Below are 26019 nucleotides of genomic sequence, written 5' to 3' on the forward strand. Positions count from 1 at the left end.
CTGAGGTATCTGATAAGCTTTTCTCTGATCTTGACAATGCTGTACTAATGTTTGAAGTTTCATGATAACATTGATAGTATTGCACTTTAATTTTATTTTAAAAGTAGCTGTAATCGAAAACTTTGCCGTCTACACTTCGTCAACATCGAAATATATCATTCTATATTAGACAAGCTGTATTCTTGGGCATTATTAAAAAAATATTAGCTTTTGTGGAAATCTATTTTATGAATCTTGCAGATCATCTATTAAATAAAAGAAAAACCTTTTAACAATACTGATTTTACATTTTTGATGTCAAATATCAGAACACTGAAGACAGCTTTGGACGAGCCCCTATTTATAATTAAAATATTCTATTTTTTTTCTTATATTAGGCACATATCTTTGACGCAAGCTCGTTTAAATATTCTAGTAATCTCTCTTTCATCAAAATACGAGTGACGTATATAAAATTCATTATGTTTCTAAATCTATAGAAAAGTTAAGACAGTCTAGCTTTATCTATGTTCGCTATCTCCGTCTCGGTGAATCCCAAAATGCTCTGGATGGCCTTCAAGTGGCCTTGATTGTTCTCCTTATCAGTTAGAAAATAGTAAATAGCTGATCTGAGAAACTGCAGAGTGATCTCGGGATCGATCTTGTTCTTGCTCTTGGCTTCCATCAGTTGGCGATACATAGCCTGAAATATAGAAATTTAATTTTATATTAATTTATAAAAAAATTGTTTTAAATCATGCAGTTAAAGAAGTTTAAGAACAAATATTTGAAATTGTCCTATAGAAAAATCTGTCCGAGTTAAGGTTGATTCTCACTATACCTTCAGTTTCCATTCCATATCCATTCCATATCCGTTCCGTATTTTTATTCTATTGACGTTATACGTAAGCTTTCCGTATCAGTTCCATACTTTTATTGTACAAGTCATATCATTACGAAAGTTTTATTTTAAAAATGTGTATCTTTTGAAAAAGGTAATAGATTTAATTAAGGGATAAAAGCATAAATAAATATCAGCAAAATGTTAGCAGAGCTGGTACAAATGTAAGAACTTGACAACGCTGTTTCCGATACGCTTCAGTCCGTCCGCCAAAAAAATGTATGGAAGGAATGGATATGGAACGGAAGGGAAATGGAACGGATAGTGTGCATTGTCCTATTCATTTACATGATATAATATTTTATGTTAACGGAAGGGAAACGGAAGGGAGCTGATATAGTGAGAGTCAACCTTTAACTGTCCATTCCCTTTATAAAATGTTTAAATTAAAACAATGTTTGTTTTAATATTATAATGAACAAATAATATAATACAATCAGCCTAGTCTCAACAATTTAATTCAAATGCTACAAACATTTCCTTATAAGGAATATACTATACTATGTGCGTCTCAAAAGTGTTTTTATTTTTTCAAAACTTTTTTATTTTTTCAGATAAAAAAAACGTATTACGTATTCAATTATTGTTTTTGGCCACTTCCTGTTTCATCGGAAATCACTACAACTTTTGATTTTTCAATGGCACCCTCGGTATTTTTTTACCTTATTCGATAGAAAATGACACTCTGAAGAGAATGACATATCATATGTCGACATTTTTGCGTATGGTTTATTTGAAATTGTAACATGCGGTTTATAACGTCAATTTGACACGAAATACCAAGTGTGTGGTACCAAATTATTCGTAAAAAACTTCGCGCTTTTTTCAAATATGGTAATGAACCACCCTCTTTCCATTTGAGAAAATTGAGATATAATTAAAAATAGGATTTGTGAATCTTCTAACCGGCCAGGACAAGACACTAAAAATATTAGAGGATCAAATCTAGTTTTCTAAGGCTCCTTGATAAAAATTAGCGTTTTTAACACACCCATGGCAATCTAGATTGAAATTTAAAATACAATTTTTTTCAAGCGAGAATGTCAAAAGTTGACATATGATATGTCATTCTATCAGAGTGTAATTTTCTATCGAATAAAGTAGAAATATACCGAGGGTGCTATTTAAAAATCAAAGGTTGTAGTTCTTTCCGATGAAATAGGAAGTGACAGAAAACAATTGAATATCTCAATCAACCCTAATTGATGTCATATACTAACATACCAAATCCTATTTTTTTATCTGAAAAAATAAAAAAGTTTTAGGGGTGAGCCAATTTTGAGACGCACCCGTATGAGAAAAGATTTTTGAGAAGAACTTTTAACATAAAAATCGGGGTAAATTTGGTTTGACTTTTCTATTGGACATAACTAATAGTGCTAAAAAAATAAAAAAAATATGAAAATATACAGGGTTGTTCACCTCATACGACACGGAGTATTGTAGCTAAACGATTAGATTTTTGCAAATTGTATTGTAAGTTTTGGGTTCGTTGATTCTATTAGAGCTACAATTTAAACATATTTTTACAAGTTATAGAGTGTTCCAAGTCCCAAATAAATAAAAAATTATCAAACTTGTATTTTTTAAATGGAACACCCTGTATATTATTACATTTTTAGTTTCTACTATTAAAATAAAGACAAATTTGATTAAGGTTTACCGTATTTTAATCTTGTCGTTTTTGAAATATTTACGTTTTTGTCAAAATACAATATTAGTAATTTTAATGCTTTATTTCTCTAGGCGCATTAAATCCAAATATTGTACTGAAGTTTTTCTATTTATTAAGTTTTGTGTTGCAATAATAAAATTTATACTACCTTATACAGAGTGTCTAAAAATTTAATTTAAATAGTTACTAGCTTTAAACGGCAATAACTTTATAATTTAAATTTTCGAGAATTCGTAAATCAGATGCACAATTTAATTCTCATTGTATTACAATATCATTTTTTACCTATCTCTTCAAATTTTTATAGAAAATGCAATTTTTTTTTTAATTTAGACCCCATTTATCAACATACCCATGGAATATTGACATTTTAGATTATTTTTATGTATATATAACAAATTTTCAAGAGCATCAGATACTCGTATTGTCGATATAATTCGCTTATTTCATTAAAAAATAAAATAAAAAATATCTATGCCTATGTGGCGGATTCATCTCTCCAAAAAATCATATATGGGTATTTCGCCACTGCAAGAAAATCTACAAAATAAAATAGTTATTTTTTGTAAACACCTCTGCGTTAACCCAAACGGAAACTACTTGTCAGAAGTTAGGTTTACAGATATACAAATTTGCCTAACAAACAAAAAAATGCTTAACGTTTTGGAAAGTTTATCTCTTCCCGTCGTGTTTTTTTTTCGTTTTTTTTTGTTCGTTAGGCAAATTTGTATATATCTAAACCTAACTTCTGACAAGTAGTTTCCGTCTGGGTTAACGCAGAAGCGTTTACAAAAAATAACTATTTTATTTTGCAAATTTTCTTGCAGTGGCGAAATACCCATATAGGATTTTTTGGAGAAAAAAAAATGTTTAAAGATTTGTTAAAGAGGACCAATTAATAGGATCTCACTATTCAAACTACATTAGTTGATTGTTTGCATTGGTTGATAATAATTGCTCCAAATACTAAAAAACTGAATTTTGTATGTGTATTATACAGTGTGGTAAAAAATAAGGATTTCTGATTCAAATCCACATTTATTTACAATAATTTATTAACTAAAACAAATAAGTATGTAATTAACTAATTTTTGGGCGGAAATAATGGTGGTATATTTAATTGATATACTTTTTTACTAAGATTTAAATAGTTTTATTTTTGTAAACAAATGGGCTTCCAATATTATCGTTTTTACCACCTGTACATTTTGTACATTTGTTGCTTTAAAAAAAATCTAAAATGTCAATATTCCATGGGTATATATATATATATATATATATATATATAAAAAAGTAAACATTTGTACCTAATCTTTGGTACTGGTATATAATTAAAGCTGCAAATTAAAATTTAAAAAATACTCAGTGGCCACTTCTCCATCTCTCTAAACTATAAAATGTATCTATTACTCCGACATATGACATCACCTTTTGCTTTGTGAAAATGTTTTGCAGATTAAGATTGTGATGTATTTTGTGATTTTGCTTAGTCCTATATGAAATATCATAACTTATTTTGAAAATCACCGCTTGAAATTCTTTCCTCTGTAAAATAAGAAAAAAAGAGTTTTCTTTCACACTAACGAAATAAAGCAATAAGCATGTTTTAGTACATATATTAAAGCAGTGCTGCTCCTTGAGTAAAGCATATAGTCAAACAAAAATAACAAACATAATATGAAAAGATGCATGATACGCACTGCAGCAAATTTCGGCTTAAAATATTACATCCCATCGGTAACGTTCATAACTTTGGCTCTAAAAGTAATAAACCGACTAAAAGCCGAAAAGAAAAGGAAAAAGAACGTTATATGACCGGTAATATTTCTCGCGCTGCGCTCAGCTGTGAAGCAAATATCTACAGGGTGCACTAAAAAAGGTCGTTAATGTGTTTACCTTTCGTGCACCGAGTACCCAAAGCGACAGCGCCTCTTTGGCGCTCAATAATGGTTGCGAGTGGTTAGAAGTTGACGCGTACTCTACGTCCTAGAAATGACAACACAACAAATTGGGTATGAGTGTGATATTCTACAAAAACCATTAGCAATTAGTATGTAACTTTATGAAGGAATAAAACTTTCAAAAATATTTTTGATATAATTTTTCTGTATATGTACAAAAAAGTATGTATATACTGAATGTCTTTAAAAAGTTTATGCTAATTTTTATATGTATAAAGGGGTCTACGTATAGTTCATATCAAATAAACTTTTAGTCACGTGTTTGAGCTTGATCGGCACAGCGTTGCCAATTTTTCCGTATTTTCTTTTAATCAAAATATTTTAGGAAATAAAAATAAATTAATTATAAATACAAGGTGGTCCGAACTGTATTCGGGAAACTTCGGCAGCATGTTCTGCAGATAAAAATAAGTAAAAAAGTTCGTACAAATGTATGTCCTAAAATGCATAGTTTCAGAGATACAGGGCGTAGAATTTTCATTTTTATTTTTATTTTTTTCCAAATAATTTCTGAAGTAACGTCAATATTTGGATGAAAATTGGTGTCTGGGAGTTTTTTGACATGAAAAATTTGATTTTGATGTCAATATGACTCCTACTAGTAGAGGGCGCCACCTACATGTGTTTAAACAGGTTTGAAGAGTAATAACTTTTTGTCCGTACCAGTATAAAACTATCAAGGGAAAAAATATACATCTCTGTGACTTTTTACGTAAAAAATATATCTTTGTAAAAATCGCTACGAGCAACCGTTCCCAAGATATTTAGAATGGAAATAGTCAATATATGTCATTATTGACGAAAAATAAGCATGTTGAGTAGATAGCTCTTTGACTGAAATGATAAATTTGGGAAATTTTTGTCTTTTTAAACTAATCATAATTTTTTCTGCCAAAAAATAACGATAAAACAGTTTCTGTTGAACTTTTGGCACAAACATTTCAAATTTATGATTTCAGTCTAATAACTACCGTATGTTCGAATAAAAACGGCGTCCAGTTGGCTTGGAAATGACGATCGATGACATTTCCCATATAAATTTACATATAAAATGACAGGCGATCTTCATTTCATAGCCATCGCTGACGCCGTTTGTATTCGATCATACGGTATTTAGTCAACATGTTTAATTTATGTCAATGATGACAGGTATTGATAATTTCGATTCCAAATATCTCGAAAACCATTCCTCGTAGCGATTTTTACCAAGAGACCTTTTTTACGTAAAAAACTTCGTAAATGTATATTTTTTTACTCAGTAGTTTCATACAGGTACGGACGGAAAGTTATTACTCTTTATACTAATTAAAAAATATGTAGGTGGCGCCCTCTACTAGTAGGAGACATATTGACATTAAAAAAAATTAAAATCAAATTTCTCATGTCGAAAAACTCCCAGACACCAATTTTTATCCAAATATTGACGGTACTTCAGAAATTATTTGGAAAAACCCGAAATAAAAATGAAACTTCTACACACTGTATCTCCGAAACTAAGTTTTTTAGGACATACATTTATACGAAGTTTTTTACTTATTTTTATTTGCAGAATATGTTGCCGAAGTTTCCGGAATACAGTTCGGACCACCCTCTATATGAATAGTTATCATTTACATCAACAAAACTCACCTTCTTAACAGCACTTAAGAGACATAAAAGACCATTACTAACGCTTTCCCATTCTAACTGTTATAATAAAGTTGCGATGAGTTTTTTTACGGCTATTAAGCTATCTTGTACACTTTGCACTAAAAGAGGTTCTAAAAAGAACAATGTTCGACTGCAAGGTCTGATAGTAAACATTTTTAAGCTTAAAGTATCCCAACACTATTTATTTAAACCAAAAACTCGTAATACAAAACTAAAGTGTCAAAACGAATGACGATGTAAGGAAATAAATAAATAAATGTGGCAACTTGACATTTCTTACATCAGATAGTTACCACCTGAATCCCCAGTGGTAAATTTAAATTCCAGTTAGTCAGCCCGGAGCCGAATATGTCCATGGTTGGCAACAATGAATTTAAGAATTGAGCCCTCGATTACGCAACTAAAAGTTTAATTGGTATCGAATATACATCGTGTTGTACGAGCAATATCTATTCATCAACTTTTAGTCGCTAATAGCAACTATTTGCAAACAAATTTACAAAAAGGATGCATTATTAATACCTACAAAGGTCAATAAAATTATGAAAGCATAATAGTTAATATTGTAAACTAGCGTATATATTATTGAAAATCTTATTTATTTCAAAAGTGGTTTTTGCAGGGTAATTAATTATAATTAGCAGACGTTTACAAAACCCATAAAGGAAATAGTAGGTAGTAATTATTAAATATTTCTTTGTACCTTTATATTTTCTAATTCGTTTTTTGTCACCTGAAGTTCGTTTAATAATTCAGGAACGGAAACTCTGTTAGGATGCTGCCTGGCAATTTCCATAACCTAGAAAATTATATGAAGATACATAAATGAAAAGCTCTACAGTTATAGTCTGGCTTCACATATTGTTATTAATGAAATTAATTAGGATTTTATAAATACTTACAGCGTTTTCTTGCTCCATTCGAGCTGCAGCTTGACCTTGCGAGTACATCTTCAAATATGTTTGTTTTGCATGACTTTCTTGCTCTTCTAATTTCTTGCTAGCCTGTTCTAGTTGCGATTCAAGTTCTTTAATTTTTTCTTTGGCGGCATCCAATTCGGGGACCAGTTCCCAATATCTGAAACCATGAGTCTAATAACAATAAATGTAGTCAAACATACCCAAAAACTTTAGTGTAGAACTATTAACTTTATAAGGGAATAATTAGTGTAGCAAGTAATATTGCCCCTTTATTAATATTAGTCCAAAAATCATCTCATGCTTTGCAAATATCCAAGCAGTTTTCTAGGAATAGAAGCTAGTGTGTTATGGCGAAGAGAAAGTTTACAAACAGGAAGACCTGGATATTATTGGAGAGAGTTAAGTATCAGTAAAAGCACCAGCGTCATTACAAATAAAATCAATTAATTTATTCATTAATATCCAGCAATTAATAGCCCTTGCTATGAAAATGAAGACAAAAGAGGTAATTGTGATACCAAAATTACCGATGTGGATTCAATCTTATGATAAATTTGTGAAGAACGAGCAAAATTATTTAAATTTTCAAAAAACGTAGTTATAAAAATAGCTATTTCTGTAGAAGTACTTATGGAAGAAACTAAGTCATATTCAAATCTAGAAGGCCACTTTATCTAAAGAAGAAACCATTCGACCAATATGTACTACCAGTCATGTATGTCATGACTGGTCATGACCTATGCATGCGATACTTAAAACAAGGTTAAAACGGACATTATAAGGAAACTGCAGGTCTCACAACGCCCAATGGAACGACATGCTTGAAATAACTAAGAAAGACCGTAAAAAAGTTGAGTAGATACGACAAAAGACCCAGGTAATAGATGTCTTCCACAGAATTAAATCCCGCGAGTGGAAATGGGCAGTACACCTGACAAGAAGGACGGACAACAGATGGACCACAAAAATTACAGCAAGGTACCCACGAGAAATTAAGATACCTAGAAGAAGACCAAACTTGAACTATATTAGGAAATAGCAGAGATAATTTGGACTCGCATAGTCAACAATAGACAACAATTGGTCCAACTCCAAAGAGAATATCTAAATATGTGAGGGAGGCTACACCATAATTGGAATGGTTGAATAAGCTGAGAATGATAATAATGATGATGATGATGATGGTGATAAAAATAGTATCAGAGCACAGTTGTTGAACTGGAAAAAAACAACAGCTCACAAAATGGATAGTTTACAGGACACGCACTGTTCTACCGACTACGAATAGAAGCAATATGCAGTCAATATTCAGAAGAAGATGCGAATTGAACGCACATTATGAACCAAATTGAGGACTATTCAGAATTCAGAATGCTTCACTTAGAGGAACACAATTTATGATCAGCAGTTCTTGGCTAAATGGAAGCTATCCGTTTAAAATTGTTAGAATTGACATAGCACATCAATCAAGAATCTAAATTAAATTACGTTAATGGAAGCAATGTATATAATGGAAGCAGTAGGTATTTTACGTTGACTACAAAAAAGCCTTCGATCGAATACAGCACGAAAAATTACGAGAAGTTCTCACTGAGGTAGGCTTAGATGAGAGAGATATAATTATAAGGAACATATACTGGAATCACAAAGGTTGTGTCAGAACAGAACTGACAGAAGAAAGTATCAGGATGGGTCTAGAGATTAACACCGTCAAGACAAAAACTATGATTTTCAAAGACAACCACAAGACAATGAAAACACCGACATAATGATAAACGGCGTCCATCTCGAGACCACGCAGAGATATGCCAGGGAATTAAACAGCCTAGCTAGACCACTCTAAGGAAATCAGAAGAAGGATGGAAATAGCTAGGGCTAAGATTGCGCTAGCCAGTGACCGGATGAAAGCTCGTTACGACCTCAGAGCTAATTCTACGGGATTTCAACAGGACGATAGGGTATGGTTGTATAACCCACAGCGCAAGAAAGGAAGGTCCCCAAAGTTAGCTCCAGCATGGGAAGGTCCTTATACAGTCAGGATAAATGATGTTGTGTACCGGATTCAACGCAGCCCTAGAAGTAAGATGAAAGTAGTTCATCTGGATCGATTGAAGAGATACCAGACAGGAAACCTTGATCGGGACGATCAAATTTGAGAAGGGGGCAATGTCAAGGTCAAGGTGTATTACTGGTTGCATAACTGCATTACTGCTACATAACCGCAACGAGCATTGAGGAACCTGGCGAATTCTTTAGAACGTCCCAGAAACACTCGCCAGGGGGTATCAGTTGACAGTTGACAGTTGGAAGTTTGAATATACCGCGCTTGAAATTATTACGAATCGGACAATTTGGTGAAGGAATTTTATAAATAGTTAGTTATTGTGTGTATAAAGTGAGATAATAAATTCGTTAAGTATTTTATCGTGAATTTAAATTAGTGGACCCACGGAATCCGTAACAATATTTATTTACCTTGCATTAATTTCAGTTATCCTCAGCAACAGCTCTTCAACCTTGTCATTATGCTTCTGCTTCAAATGATATGTTTCTTCCTCGTGAGCCCGTATCAGTTCTTGAATTCTCTTTTCGTATTCGATGATGAGCTTGCTTTGCTCCGAGTTTTTCTCTTGCATATGAACGGAACACGATTTATCGGACATTTCGATTTTTGACTTATATGGAGATCTAAAAACATCATAATACTAAGTAATTCTATATTTAGAATGCGTTAATGAGATTCATATCTAAAAAAGTTTATTCAGTGTATAAAAACTTTAACATTTGATATTTTGGTTTCTTATACAACGATGGATTAACCGCATATGTATAAGTAATGTAGTATCGATTCGCACCTTGTATAGTCATCGTTGGAGTGAATGGAAGAGTTGGTACCGTCATCAAAATGGCCGGAATCAGCAAAGGAACTGTTTAATTCGACAGGTACAAGGTGAGTACGCAAATCAGCAACATCGCCATCAGGAGTGGTCTCTTCGCTTGCGTTTTCCTGCAAAATAAATTATGATTGTTAGAAGCGTAAAAAAAATACAACACTTTCAGTAACATTTATAATGTAATAAAATATTTATTTTATTTAAAGCTAAAGATTACTGGGATATTTGAATATTTATTCGGGTAATATTTTGTAAATTTTGCAATTTTAAAGAAACTATTTAATAAAAATTAATTACTTTAGTTTAATTTAATATTTTTGTCCTTGTTTCTTTACAATTTTTTAAGATTATTTTGAATTGTGTAGTTATTTGTCATTGCTATTAGAAAACTATTCGTTTTAATTGTTTATAAATAAACTAACCTAACCAAAACATTCTAAAAATATATTATATAAATCGTATCTTAAGAGAATTTACTTTTCTGTAAACTAAAACCAATATATGATATACTATGTATATATGATACAATTTCTGCGCTGTAACTTTAGATGAAAGAAATCAGTTTATTAAGTATTACTATTTTACAACAAAATAATTCACTTGGAACAGTATCACTCTCCCATAACTAATAATATACTACAACATACATATGTATAAAACATACAACATTTAAATTTTCGTAATTTTCTACATGCAGCTTCATATTTATTTATATTTTCTATTATAAGGCTCGTTATTGTTTTAGTTAAAATAAACTATTTAATTTTTTACCGGTGGCATAATAATGTAAATAACTTCAAATAATAATAATTACTAATTACCAGCACAACTTGTTCTGCACCAGCTGGTCGTCTACGCTTGATTTTGATTTTTTTTGTATTCGCGTTTCTTTTTGTTATATCAGCTGTACACAATGGACCATCCTTGGTAATCAAGGACAGTAACACAATTGCCTAAATACTATATGATCGTAGTATTTTCTTATACACTTCAAAGAAATGAGGCAAAAATGACAATGCATGGTTTATGAAGTGGATGAACGATTCTTGATAATGAACTCTCTGATGACAACGATTCTTTCGAAGTGGCCATAATAGTGACCTATCATGTAGAACAGTCATTACAAAATATAGATAAGATACATGATAAGCGATTATCTAGGTAAGTACGTAGATTTGCAACAAATCTTAAGTCGACAGGCTGGTTATGAAGAGGTTGTGTTAGTAGTTTCCAAGATTTTTTTTTCAGTGAATGAACTCACCCTGACTGTTACAGCATCACTACTGTTTGATTTGTCTTCAGGTGAGCTAAGTGCAGCTTTATAAAGTCTTAATTCCACTACTTCTTTGGTTAATTTCAATATATCACTATCTTTTTGCTCGAGATCTTTCTTGGCTTGATGTAATAGGTGTTTTAATTTTTTGACCTGCCTGAAACATGAACCAACAAAATTATTGTATTAATAACAACTATAAAATATAATTAAATGAAATTCAATTAAAAAAAATATCTTAAATAAAGAAATTCTATTGTTTTCCATATACCTACTCGTAATAAAATAATATGAATATTAATAATAATAAATTAAAATTTATGCGATCTTATTTTTGATTTATTGATATTTTAAATGGGGAATTTTCCCACAAATAATAGTATAATTGGATTTTTTGTCGAGACACTGTCCTTCAGAAAAACAATTAATATGAGAACAAACACGTTAATCAATAACTTTATAAATTTAATTAATCAATAAGAAAAAGAGGAACAAAGTATTGTGTAACAATAACGTTCTATAACAGACACCTGAACCTAATTTAATAATCTGGATCTATAATGTAATAATAAATAAGTAATAAAATAAAAATATAAATAAATAAAATATAAATTAAAAGCGTTTGTTTTCTATTTTAATCATTAAATAAAAAGAATAAGGAGGAAGAAGTACATTCAGAAAATTAGCGAAAACGCAAAGGTTTTTTAACATGGCTAACTTGAATTTCGGTTTACCAGTGGCGTTCTAATTATTTTTAATGCGTTACATATACTTATATATAATTTTTAATAGTGTTGACCCACTAGTTTTCTGATTAGGTTGTAAATAAAAATAAATCCATTAAAGTTATTAATTAATAATACAAACACAGATACGCCACTGAATGAAAGAAGTAAAATTCATATAATTGATTTATGCTAATTAATTTTGAGTTATAAAATAAACAAGAAAAAGGCAAGAAATATTAAAAAAAGTATAGATATAAATGCACATTTCGCGTAATTCAAATATTCGCATAAAGTCAAAATTGAAAGAGAAAATTCAAAGAGTGTATTTGACCCTTCATTTTTCTTTCTATTCAATAGCTTTTACCTCGTATAAAAGAGCTATAATTAATTAAATATTTAAAACGTTCTCTAACCCAATGTGAGTTCATAAATGCAAAACTCTAGCTAGGGGAATGGGGTACTCAAACCTCATATTCTTTTTGGGGCATAATAATTTTTTGGGCTCATAATTTTTTTTTATATATAAGTTTGGGGCTTTTTGGTTTTAGATTATTAAGTAATTGTTATCAGGTAGTAATTGTTAATTTTGAAGTTTAACTTGATATAATGTCATTTTAAAGGGCGTTAACGGTTTCTTGTAGACGTATCTGTTTTAAAAAGTAAAGTGTTCTCGAATAGTTGAATTTAAATATTTCAAATAGTTTTTTTCTTTATTCTTTGTATTTTTTTGCTCCGACGACGGAAAGAGATAACTTTCCGAAACGTTAAGCATTTTTTTCTTTGTTAGACAAATTTGTATTACTGTAAACATAACTTTTGACAAGCAGCATCCGTTTAGTTTTAACGCAGAAGTGCTTACAAAAAATAATTATTTTATTTTGTAGATTTTCTTGCAGTGCAGTGGCGAAATACCCATAAAGGATTTTTTTGGCCTCATAATCTTTTAATTTTTTTTATTTCAAAAAATATTTTAATTAACAAAAATAATTTTTTGAAATAAAAAAATTGAAAATATTGTGAGGTTTGAATCCCCCCTCCCCCTCGCTAGAGGTTTTGCGTTTAATTAAATATTTATTTAATTTTTAAATAGAGATCAATAGAATTTTTAGAAATGTTCTACAAATATGAATCGAACTTGCCTATGCGCCCTCTGTGTTGGTGTTAGGTAATCATCTCCTGCCACTCCCGAATGTTGATTGCAATGAAAAACATACCTAGCAGGAAGCGAAACCATAATATTATGAGAATTATTCAACTAGTATGCTATCTGCTATCTATTACCAAAACCGCAACAGGCTAATGGCCTGTTTAAACCATAACGGGTAAGTACTTACTTCATACTCCTTCCCGAGAAAGTGGTACCATTTCTGGCGACGCTGGCATGATCACAGGAAGCCACGCTGCTACCTCCAATAAAAAAAAACGTTATACTATTATTTAAATTTCTATTAAAAAGAATTAGTTTTGTTTTGTCTATATGTTACGGTTAAAGTCCGATGCCCGGTTAATGTTGACATTACTCGGTTAATCTCGAGAATAACACAAAACAAAACAACCAAAAACATAACCAAACCCAATGTTAATGTCTACATTAACCGGACATCGGACTTTAACCGTAACATATACATATAGAATATATGTAGGTAAAATTTGGCCCTATATAGGGCAGAGACAATTTCGACGAATGATATACAAAAATATTGTTGTATTAATTTTTTTGGTAATATTATACAGGGTGTCCCAGAAATAAGTGCAAGTATTTAAATAGTATTTTTGAGAAAAAAAAATTGAAAATTTGGAATTTTTTGTAAAAAAATTGAAAATTTTTTTAGTTTTAAGTTAAAAAACATAATTTCTTGATAATATGGCAACATAGGTGGTAGATTAAATTTATATGAAAGAAAATCCAGAAAAGATCAAGTTTTATTTTTTTTTTATTTTTTCATTTAAGATCATTTTTTAAGCAAAAAAGCATTTTTTGTTTAAATTTTCAAAGTAAAATAACTCGGTTATTTTGGACTTACTTGAAAAACGGTAAAAAGAAAAAATGTTTCTTTTGATCAGATCTACCACCCCTTAAAATACTTGCACTTATTTCTGGGACACCCTGTATATACCTACAGCGTCCCCTATCTCACGTAAAGGTGTAAATCAAAAAAGAAAAAAATGAGTTATGCTACTTGAGACTTCGCTATTGGCAGACTTGGGTCGAATACTGAAATCCGGTATTCGAATATGAATCCTGAATACTGTATTCTAAATTGTATTCGAATACTCAAGATTCGAATATAAAGAAAAAAAATTTCGAATACCGCTGTATTTGAATACCTGGATTCATTTAAATATGAATACTTTTTGAATATTCCAACAAAAAAAACATATCCGTACTTTAAATTTGATTTTTATTTATGTGCTTAAGTTATAAAAATATGGACCACAATAAGGTAACAAAAAATAACTGTACATATAGCAAAAAAAGCTTATCTTCTTAAAAAAAATCTTAAATAATAAATAAAACAACAACTTCTTTTTCCTGATAAAGAAGGGACATTAAAATAGTCAGGAATTAGCCTCCGTCTTTTTGCGCACTCTTGCTCATAATCGGAGTCGGACGAACCTCCAACGGCTCCAACAAACGGTTCTTCTGGCTCTGAACCATCAGAAATGGTTTCCCGGGTGACGATATCTTTCTCCATCGGTAATCTGCAAAAAAAAATCTCTTTACGTTAAATTTATAATATGACAGGTGAATCTATTACTTAACCATACATAGAAACTCCGGAATTAACCATTTGTAAGATATTTATTTAATAATGTTTAATTACCTTGATTTTAAAATCCGAATATTAATTTGAAATATTCATCAACCAAATAAAAATGGCAAAATAAAATTATAAAAGGTTAATCATTGTTGCTTAGTGAAACAAAAGTTGACCTTTATCCAAATCTAAAATCTACAGAAAAGGAAATTTACAATATCCATAAAATGGCTGATAATTTAGAGACCCGATTGTTTGAAACACCATGTATATTTTTTTTAAAAATCTTAAAATATATCAAAAATAAAATAAAATACACATGTTGAAGCGTTTTTCATAAAACTAACGGTCCTTCAAATAAAAATTATTTTAATATTAAAGGGATGATTTCAGTGAGTCAATCGAGCATTTTATATATTAGTATAGATTACTAGAATAAAACTTAATAGGAGAATACATGAATCTTACACAATGTACCCACTTAATTCAAAAATTAACTTACCTTTTTATATATCTATGTACTTTGTCTGGTTAGTCTGGTATCACATACAAATTATAAAGGTGCGTATTCATTATCCGAACGAACGAACGAACGAGCGAGCGAACGAATGGGATTCGGTATATTTGGACGGTGGACCGAACGCATGCGGTCGTTCGTTTGTTCGTACGCTCGGTCATCCGTTTCGAGTCGGTACATCAAAGGCGTTCGCAAACGAATGGGTTAAGGTGTTTTCGTTTGGTTCTAAAATCCGGTCCCGTCCATACTACTACCGAACGAACGAATGAACATTCGTTCGTTCGTTCGGATAGTGAATACGCACCTTAACAGGTATTAAAATTTATAATAAAATACCTAGAATGGCGATACTGCACAAGTGCACACGTAATATCTAATCATGATCCTTAAGCGACCTGTCTCGTCTCATGATTTGGCGATGATTAAATCGTCCTATTGCTGCCAAAAGCCACTAACTAACATTTTTCCGAACAACCAAATTCAATCACTAAATATGTTTTAAAGCGGAGAATCGATTGCAAAAGTAATTAACTACGATTTCTGGCTATTTATGTTTTATTTTAATACCGAATAGTTACTAACTATAACATCTTTATGCGATGCAATTCATCTTTAGACGCATTTTTCTCGGAAGTAATAAAAAGTAAGTTAGTGACTTTTGGCAGCAATGGGACAAAATTTAAGCCGATTGTCGGCATCGCGAATTGAAAACCGTCCGCAACCCCCGCGAACGTGTTTTAACAAGCTTAAGTTGCGTAAAGCGTAACGCAATATTCATAAACAAAATCAAACAGGATTCGAATACCGGGATTCCAATACAGGATTCGAATACCGGGATTCGAATACCTGGATTCGAATACAGGATTTGAATACTGGGATTCAAAAACGGTATTCAGAATCCAGAATACTGATTACTGACCAAAAAAGTATTCAGTCGAATATCAAATACCAAATACACAAATGTATTCGAATAGTATTTGAATACCAGTCAAAAGTATTCTGAATAGGATTCAGAATACCGAGTATTCCAATACTACCCAAGTCTGGCTATTAGCACAACTTTTATCTCAAGAAGTGCTAAAGGTGGCTATCACGGTATCAAGGCAGTGATAATATTTAGATTCGAGATATCTTACAAAAATTATAATTTTAGTACAGGTAATTTTTTATTTTGTTTTCTTCTGGCAATCAATAAGTATTCAGGCATCGACTTTAATAAATCAACAATTTCATCTCTGATACCAAGCATCTGAGCGTAGGACAAATTTTGGCCATACATAAAAAAACTACCCCCCCCCCCCAATGAAGTTGAAACCAACGAAATCAAAGCTCTTTCCTGCAACTTGCAGTTATAAATAGTCAGATCTAGTAGGCAAAAACCTTGTCATATATATGTTACGGTTAAGGTTCGATGTCCGGTTAATGTCGACATTACCCGGTTAATCTCGAGAATAAAGCTACGTCCACACCGAAAGCAACACCTAGGAACATTATGTTTATGTTGCTTGTTCCTGGAACTTCACCTTTTCAAACATCTTCAAATCATTCAATTTAATAGCTGTTAGTAAGAAGTTATACTTCAAATATGCGCACATAGAGCACACACAATTTTTTTTATTACTAGAACTCAGATAATAAAAATTGAATGACTTTTTTTTATCGAACATTGAATGAATAAAACCGCGTATAAGTGAACGGCGTAAAATAAGGCACTGATGTTAAAAATGCCAACGCGTATAACGCATACCGCGTAAAACAAGGGTATTTTGATTTATTATGGTTGATGTGTATAATTTTCAGTTTTATTTATCTCTTAGGTTTATCTCCAATTAAAATAATTAAATCTTTAAGATTAGAAAAGGTTCTAAAATAATGTTTCAAAAGTTTAAATTATAATCCTTTAATATGTGAAATTGTCATAAATATGCATCTAATAAGTGAGGTAACAACTAGGAATATCGTGTTTATTCTTCATTATTTTGGGTCGGTTTAATATGAATTTAACATATGACCTTAAGTACAACAATTTGTAAATGTTTCACAAGTTAAATTTAGGAACCCTATCGTGTTAATTGCTACTAAAATATATATTCCATGTGATCGAAAATAAAACGGCGTCAGGTTGGGTTTTGAAATATTGATGATAATTTTTGTCGGACTGGCTCCTGTCCTGTATTTTTTAGGAATTTTTTGACACAATCTATTTTTTAAAAAATATTTTTTTTTTAATTTTAAAGTTTTAGTGTCAATTTTCATTAATAACATTATACCGGGTGCGTCTCGAAAGTGGCTCACCCCTATAACTTGTTTATTTTTTCAGATAAAAAAAGAGATTTTGGTATGGAGGTATTGGAGGTATGTTTATATGACATAAATTAGGATTGATTGACGTATTCAATTGTTTTCTGTCACTTCCTGTTTCGCCGGAAATGACACAACTTTTTGATTTTTAAATGGTACCCTCGGTTTTTTGTTGCTTTATTCGATAGAAAATGATACTCTGAATAGAATGACATATCATATGTCAACTTTGACTTTTTCGCATATGGTTTATTTGAAATTATAACATGCGATAATTTGACTCGAAATACCAAGTGTGTGGTATCAAATTACTCGTAAAAAAATGCTTTGTCCAAATATGCTAATGAGCCACCCTCGTTCCATTTGAAAAAATTGAGATGTGATTAAAAATACGATTTGGGCATCTTTTAACCAGCCAGGACAAGACATGAATAACATTAGACGATCAAATCTATTTTTCCAAGGCTCCTTGATTAAAAATTAGTGTTTTTAACATAGCCATGGACTCTAGATTGAAATTTAAAATTCAATTTTGTTTTAAACAAAAATGTGAAAAGTTGACATATGATATGTCATTCTATTCAGAATGTCATTTTCTATCGAATGAAGTAAAAAAATACCGGGGATACCATTTAAAAATCAAAAGTTGTAGTGATTTCCGGCGAAACAGAAAGTGACAGAAAACAAATGAATATGTCAATCAATCCTAAGTTATGTCATATACTAACATACCAAATCTCGTTTTTTTATCTGAAAAAATAAAAAAGTTATAGGGGGTGAGCCACTTTTGAGACGCACCCAGAATAACCTGACAAAACCTCATTTAGTTGTCATTTCAAAAATATTAATTTTTTAATGTCTATTATATTCGAAGCCGAAATTTAAATTATTTAATTATTAATTGTTTATCAAAACAAATTATTATTTTGTTTTTATTACGTTATCTAAAATATCTGGTCATTATTCCTGTATTTTAATATTTACTTTATTTAATTACATTACAATTTAATTTAATAACATTTCTAAAAATACAATTATTTTATTTAACAGAGAAAATGTGGTAATTTTTATAATGGCCAATAAGTGAGCCGCTCCTAGTGAGTAATTTGAACAAGAAGAAAGTGTATTAAAATAGATTAGATTTTAATTTTCTTTATTGTTTTAATTAAATTAATACTCCCTATAGTGAACTCCATTTTACTATTGAATATATATCTCATTTATTTGATTTTTATTAAATAATTCGTATTATACAGTATGTCCCCGGATTGTCTTTACAAGAGGATACAGTTTTTTATTATTGACATTTTAAGAAAAATGCATTCTTAATAAAAATTTTGTTTGTTCTAAAATGGTTAATGGTTAATCCCTTTTATACTTTTCCAAATTTCCATACCGTTTTAGAGAAAATTAAAAAAAAAACATAAAAATATTGTTGATTTTTTCAACAAATAACAACAATATGTATGCCTTTCTTCTGATTTAACATTTAGAATTTAGAGTTGCTAAATCAGAGGAAAGGTGATTTATATATTGTTATTATATTGTTGAAAAAATTTAATATGGATTTTAATATACAGAAGAATTATATATCAAATATTAAACATATTTTAGTCTAGAAATATGTTTTATTTTATATTAATCCGATTTTGTTACATTTTTACTCTTCCCCACTAGTGAAATTCCGATTGACCCCTTCTCCCTTGGTTTCCTCACGTTATTAATGAATGCATACCTCCTTTCGTATGAATTTCCTGGATCACCCTGTATATACAGGGTTGTTCACCCCATACGACACGGAGTATTGTAGCTAAACGATTAGATTTTCACAAATTATAAGTTTTGGGTTCGTTGAAGAACTATTAGAGCTACAATTTAAAAATATTTTTACAAGATACAGAGTGTCCCAAATAAATAAAAAATATCAAAGTTGTATTTTTTTAAATAGAACATTCTGTATATTATTACATTTTTAGTTTCTACGATTAAAATAAAGGTAAATTTGATTAAGGTTTATTACACTTAAACCTTACCGTTTTTGAATTTTTTTCAATTTTGTGAAATTGCAGTAAACATTTTAAGGCTTCATTTCTCCAAGGGTATCAAAGTTTTTAATACTAAATATTTACTGAAGTTTATTTATTGATCCTGTATCTTTTAGGAGGGAGTCAGATGCACAATTTAATTGTCTATCAAATTGTATTATACCATTTTTACCTATTCCTTCAAGTTTTCACAGAAAACGCGCATTTTCTTATAATTTAGACCTCATTTATCAATATACCCATGGAATATTGACATTTTAAATTGTTTTTTAAACAAATAACAAAATGTACGGGCTAGTAATATTATTGTTTTTAGCAAAACGGTAATATTACTAGCCCATTTGTAGGCAAAAAGAAAACTATTTAAATATTTATAAAAGAGTATACCATTAAAACGTCTCTGTTGTTACAAATAAGCATTTATTAAATAATAGAATATCATTTTTAAGGTGTTACTTTTTACCACACTGTCTAATACACATACAAAACTCAGTTTTTTAGTATTTGAGGCAATTAATATTAATTAACGTAAAAAATATTAATAACGTAAACAGGCAGTTAATGTAGTTTGAATACTGGAATCATATTAATTGGTCCTCTTTAACAAATATTTAAACAGTTTTTTTTTGATTTTTTAATGATATAAATGAATTATATCGACAATATTAGTATCTGCACTCTTTAAAAATAATCTAAACTGTCAGTATTCCATGGGTATATTGATAAATAAGTTTTCGTAAGAAAATGCATTTTCAAACTTAAAGAGATAGGTAAAAAAATAATTTGATGGTATATGACCATCATAAAACGAAGTGTTCAATGCGTGTCGTTGAAAGCTAATAATTATTCAAATAAATTTTAGACACTCAGTAGTATTACTGATAATACCTAACATCATATGATATTCGCCAGCGGAGAAAGCTTGATTTCTAAAATTCAAGCAAGGTCATCATCTGCCTGTAAAAGCTCATACAGGGTGTTCCATTTAAAAAATAAAACTTTGATATTTTTTGTTTATTTGGGACACTCTGTATCTTGTAAAAATATTTTAAATTGTAGCTCTAATAGTCCTTCAACGAACCCAAAACTTACAATTTGTAAAAATTTCATCGTTTAGCTACAATACTCCATGTCGTATGTGGTGAACAACCCTGTATAACTGTACCTACCAGGTGACCGGGTGACCCAGAAATAAGTGCAAGTATTTTAAGGGGTGGTAGATCTCGATAAAAGAAACATATTTTCTCTTTATCGTTTTTCAAATAAGTCCAAAATAACGGAGTTATTTTACTTTGAAAATTTCCACTTTGAAAATTTTTCCAATTTGAAAATTTTTGCTAAAATTTTAAGAGCCGCTGGATCTTTTCTGGATTTTCTTTCTTGTAAATGTAATCTAATGTAATCTAATAATCTAAAAATGTTTACTACCTCTGTTGCCATATTATCAGGAAATTATGTTTTTTAACTAAAATTTTTCAAAAAATTCCGTATTTTCCAAATTCTTTTTTTCGTGAAAAAAACCTCATAGGCGTGTTTCTGGGGTTGAACTATACTACCAGTTAAAATACTTGCACTTATTTCTGGGACACATTTATAATAAATTCTATATTACTTGGGCCATTTGCAAGAACCTGGGTCAATTAAGAACACGTAAATGTTTAGACACAATATCTATCTTATTTTGAAATATTCATCCTATATAGGGTTAGTGTTAAATAAGTGCAAGTATTTTCTCGATAAAAAAACATATTTCGTTTCTACCGTTTTTCAAATAAATCTAAGATCAGTTTAGAGTGAAATTTTAAGAAAAAAAATGATTTTTTGATTAAATTTTGAGAACCACTAGATATTTGGGTTTTCTTTCTTGTGAATTTAATATACTACATATATTGCCATATTAACAAGAAATTATGTTTTTTAACTAAAATCTAAAAATATTTTGAAAAAAAATTTCAAAAGATTCCAAATTTTCAAAATATTTTTTAGCGAAAAAAAAACATTACAGACGTGTTTTTGGGGTCAAAATATACTATCCCTAAAAATATTTGCACTTATTTGAGACTCATCCTGTATACATATGTATGTTATATTATAGAAAAATCCAATTAAAAATAGCGCACTCAATTAATCGCATGGAAAAATTTAGAGCAGTGTTTCTCAAAGTGATTCAGGAATCAAGACACAAAATCATATCGTTATATCTAATAATCACATTTTTGACAAGTTTTGGGAATATGATAGAAATGTAGCAGCATAGAAGGGTGCACTGAAATCAGTAAAATTTTAAAAGTAGTGTTCGTGAAAAAAAAGTTTAGAAATCTCTGCTGTAGAGTATAGTTTAATGATGACGCTACAATCATTGTATCGTATGATCGATAATCTATAATCTATATATCTATAATAATAATCTAAAAATATCTCCCCATATAATTTTACATAAAAAGTGATAGCGATGTTCATTTCATAGCCATCGCTGACGCCGTTTTTTTTCGATCGTACGGTATTATTGACCCCTCTACAACATTATGAAGTAAATTAAGTGATCCTTACCTATACTGGTAATGCTGTCCGTCTCCCAAGAATCCAAATGACTAGCCGAATGGTTTTTTGCTGGCGATACCGGATTGCTTATTCCTGCAGATGGCGACTTCGGACTAGACAATCGCGAACTAGACAGCGACAGCGACTGCAACAACAACAAGAACAATAAAAGCCATTTTTATCCACCGTAAAACCGCGACGATTTAATATAAATAAATTTCACCTCAGAAAAAGACCAACAAAAATCCGTTCTAGATAGCTTAAGTTTAATGTTTAATCTAGGCGAAAATAACGAATTGCTGTAACGGTTTTGCCTGACACAAATAATACTGTGTATAACTTATAATTTAAATAATAAATTTTCTTACACGACATGACAAACTTTTCTGACTTCTGGGCTTGAATATCTTCATTTTCGGGATAAATAGTTTCGAATTTTACTGAAATCTATACCTAGGTACTCTTCACTACAGAAGATAGTAGTATACTAACATGATGGCTAGTTGCCATGTAAAATGAATAAATAACTATGAAATTCTCACATCAGGTTGCATTAATGCACCGGTGGGAAAATTTCAGCTTCGGTGGCAAAACGGCTTAGCTGAAGAGATTGGAGAAGTTTATGTGAGATTCTTATTAATATTCATAAGAAAATTAAAAACAAACGTCTCTCCTATCTGCTATATGCTTCTTAAATAGAATAATTATGTATGTATTAAAATTAGCCCTCACATAAGTGAATTTGTTGCTACTGTTACTATACAGGGTTTTTTTGTACTACCTCTTCATTGAAAAGTTCGAGGATTAATTTAGATTTTTTAATAATGTCTTTATTCAATTAATTGTTTAATTTTTTTTTCGAAGTATGCTTTCTTATCAAAATAAGAAAAATAAAATAAACTAACAGAACCAAATAAACAGTGTGGTCCGAACTGTACTCCGGAAACTTCGGCATCATATTCTGCAGATAAAAATAAGAAAAAAGTTCGTATATGTCCTAAAAGGCTTAGTTTCGGAGATACAGGGCGTAGAAGTTTAATTTTTATTTCGATTTTTCCCAAATAATTTTTAAAGTAACGTCAATATTTGGATGAAAATTAGTGTCGGAGTTTTTTGACATGAGAAATTTGATCTTGATGTCAATATGACTCCTACATGTAGAGGGCGCCACCTAAAAAATATACATTTATGACGTTTTTTACGTAAAAAAGATCTCTTGGTAAAATCGCTACTAGTAATGGTTCTCGAGATATTTGGAATCGAAATTATCAATACCTGTCATCACTGACATAAGTTAAACATGTTGACTAAATAGTTATTAGACTAAAATCATAATTTGAAATGTTTTTGTGTCAATAGTTTAACAGAAACTGTTTTATCATAATTTTTCGCAGAAAATTTATGATTAACAATTTAAAAAAAATAAAATTTCCCAAATTTATTATTTCAGTCAAATAACTATCTACTCAACGTATTTATGTTTTGTCAATAATAACATGTATTGACTATTTCCATTCTAAGTATCTTGAGAACGGTTGCTCTTGACGATTTTTACCAAGAGATATTTTTTACGTAAAAAGTCACGGAAATGTATATTTTTTCACTCAGCAGTTTTATACAGGTACGGACGAAAGTTATTACTTTTCAAAACAGTTTAAACACAAATAGGTGGCGCGCTCTTCTATTAGGATTCATCTTGACATCAAAATCAAATTTCTCATGTCAAAAGACTCCCAGACATGAATTTTCATTCAAATATTGACCTTACTTCAGAAATTATTTGGAAAACATTGAAATAAAAATGAAACTTCTACACCATGTATCTCCGAAACTAAGCATTTTAGGACATATATTTATACGAACATTTTTGCTTATTTTTATCTGCAGAATATGCCGCCGAAGTTTCCAGAATACAGTTCGAACCACCCTGTATATTTTATTCTTTTTGGATTCTACATGGGATCTTAAATACATTTTGTGTATAATGTAAGTACTTGAGTTTAATCGTTTTTGAAAAGTCTCCAATTTTATGTTAAAAATGATATTTGCGGAGTAGTAATTAAATTTACAAGAAAGAAAATCCAGAAAAGATCCAGCGGTTCTCAAAATTTAAGCAAAAAATATTTTTTTTTCCAAATTTTCACAGTAAAATAACTCGGTTATTTTGGACTTATTGAAAAACGGTAAAGAGAAAATATGTTTCTTTTATCGAGATCTACCACCACTTAAAATACATGCACTTATTTCTGGGACACCCTGTATACATTTTATTCTTTTTGGATTCTACATGGGATTTTAAATACATTTTGTGTATAATGTAGGTACTTTAGTCTAACCGTTTTTGAAATGCCTCCAATTTTATGTTAAAAATTATATTTGCGGGGTAGCAATTATTAAATTTACAAGAAAGAAAATCCAGAAAAGATCCAGTGGTTTTCAAAATTTAAGCAAACATTTTTTTTTGGAAATTTTCACAGTAAAATCACTCGGTAACTTTGGACTTATTTGAAAAACGGGAAAGAGAAAATATGTTTCTTTTATCGAGATCTACCAGCCCTGAAAATATTTGTACTTATATTTGACTCACCCTGTATATTTGATCGATTTAAGCAATTCTAATGAAGAATTCCATATTCTATATTTAAAAAGACATTTTTGAAATTATTTTTTGCTTAAATTTTGAGATCTATTGGCTACTTTCTGGGTTTACTTTCTTGTAAATTAACATATTAAGGTGCGTATTCATTATCCGAACGAACGAACGAACCAACGAACGAACGAACGAACGAACGAACGAACGAATGTTCGCTAGTGGTATGGACGGGGACCGTACGATAGAACCGCACGAGAAGACCGGAGGCATTTGTTGGCGAACGCCTTTGATGTACCGACTCGAAACGGATGGTCGAGCGAACGAACGAATGAACGGCCGCATGCGTTCGGTCCCCGTCTAAATATACCGCACTTTCATTCGTTCGTTCGTTCGTTCGGATAATGAATACGCACCTTTATACTCAAGATATTATGTTTTTGTTTTTTGAATAGAAATATACTACTCCTAAAAATACTAACTAATTGCAGTAATTTAAGACCCACCCTGTATATAATAACTATCCAGTTATTGTTTTAGTATATGTACTTCGACCTGGTGTAATACGATAAGAAACTTGTTTTTTACTTTTACATTTCTTTATAACATAAGAGAGTAATAAATATAAATTCTCTAGAGTTTCGCGTTGAACAAGTTGGTTGCAATTAGGTCATCTTTTCAATTATTTAAATGGCATGTCTGTGCAACGACTTATTTATGTGCTTAAAGGCTTACGCCGACTGAATATAGTCCCTACAGATCTTTATGTCTTTTCCGGAATAGCATGATATCACTGGTCGATATCTAAAATATTCTAAAATAGGTTTTCAAAGCATTTTCCTCAATTTCTAATAAATAATTTAGATACATTTTTACATCAATTACATTTAAATTATCAACTTCTTCTTCTTTCTCTGCTTATCCATTAATGGATGTTTGCGACCACACTTTCCATGGCTTCCCTATCTCTGGCTGTGTGGATCAACGTCTGTATGTTACTAATGCCTGTCCACTGTGTTATGTTCCGCAGCCACGACATTTTTCTCTGTCCCAAACCTCTTCTACCCTCGATAATCAACTGGAGAAATTGGTATTAATGGTTACGCATGACGTGACCCAGGTATGCAGTCTTTCTTTTTTTATAGTGTTGAAGAGTTCACGTTCTCTATTAATACGTCTGAGCACATCCTCGTTTCTTATCTTGGTCGTCCATGGTATCTTGAGGATTCTGCGGTATATCCACATTTCGATCAAATCATCAACATCATCATCATATTCAGCTTAT

At 30.6% G+C, this 26019-nt stretch overlaps 1 protein-coding gene across 3 annotated transcripts in view; it reads right to left on the reverse strand.

The window, feature by feature from the left end:
* Positions 1-359: 359 nt before the first annotated feature.
* The window catches only part of LOC115878832 (myosin-9), a 53799-nt gene continuing 28139 nt past the window's right edge, over positions 360-26019 (reverse strand). For 2 of the 3 annotated variants that reach the window (XM_030895440.1, XM_030895439.1), the window contains exons 4-13: positions 22154-22289; positions 13316-13388; positions 13121-13195; positions 11242-11410; positions 9942-10093; positions 9562-9774; positions 7069-7243; positions 6870-6965; positions 4452-4541; positions 360-682 (exon numbers count right to left, since the gene is read on the reverse strand). In XM_030895440.1, the coding sequence (XP_030751300.1) occupies positions 485-682; positions 4452-4541; positions 6870-6965; positions 7069-7243; positions 9562-9774; positions 9942-10093; positions 11242-11410; positions 13121-13195; positions 13316-13388; positions 22154-22289 (1377 nt within the window). In that variant the 3' untranslated portion in view covers positions 360-484. The remainder of the gene's footprint in view (positions 683-4451; positions 4542-6869; positions 6966-7068; positions 7244-9561; positions 9775-9941; positions 10094-11241; positions 11411-13120; positions 13196-13315; positions 13389-22153; positions 22290-26019) is intronic. The other variant, XM_030895441.1, reaches the window with a different exon arrangement.

This window comes from Sitophilus oryzae, unplaced genomic scaffold (genome assembly GCF_002938485.1).
Source record: "Sitophilus oryzae breed Bouriz unplaced genomic scaffold, Soryzae_2.0 scaffold_1532_pilon_pilon, whole genome shotgun sequence".
Classification (NCBI taxonomy): Eukaryota; Metazoa; Arthropoda; class Insecta; order Coleoptera; family Curculionidae; genus Sitophilus; species Sitophilus oryzae.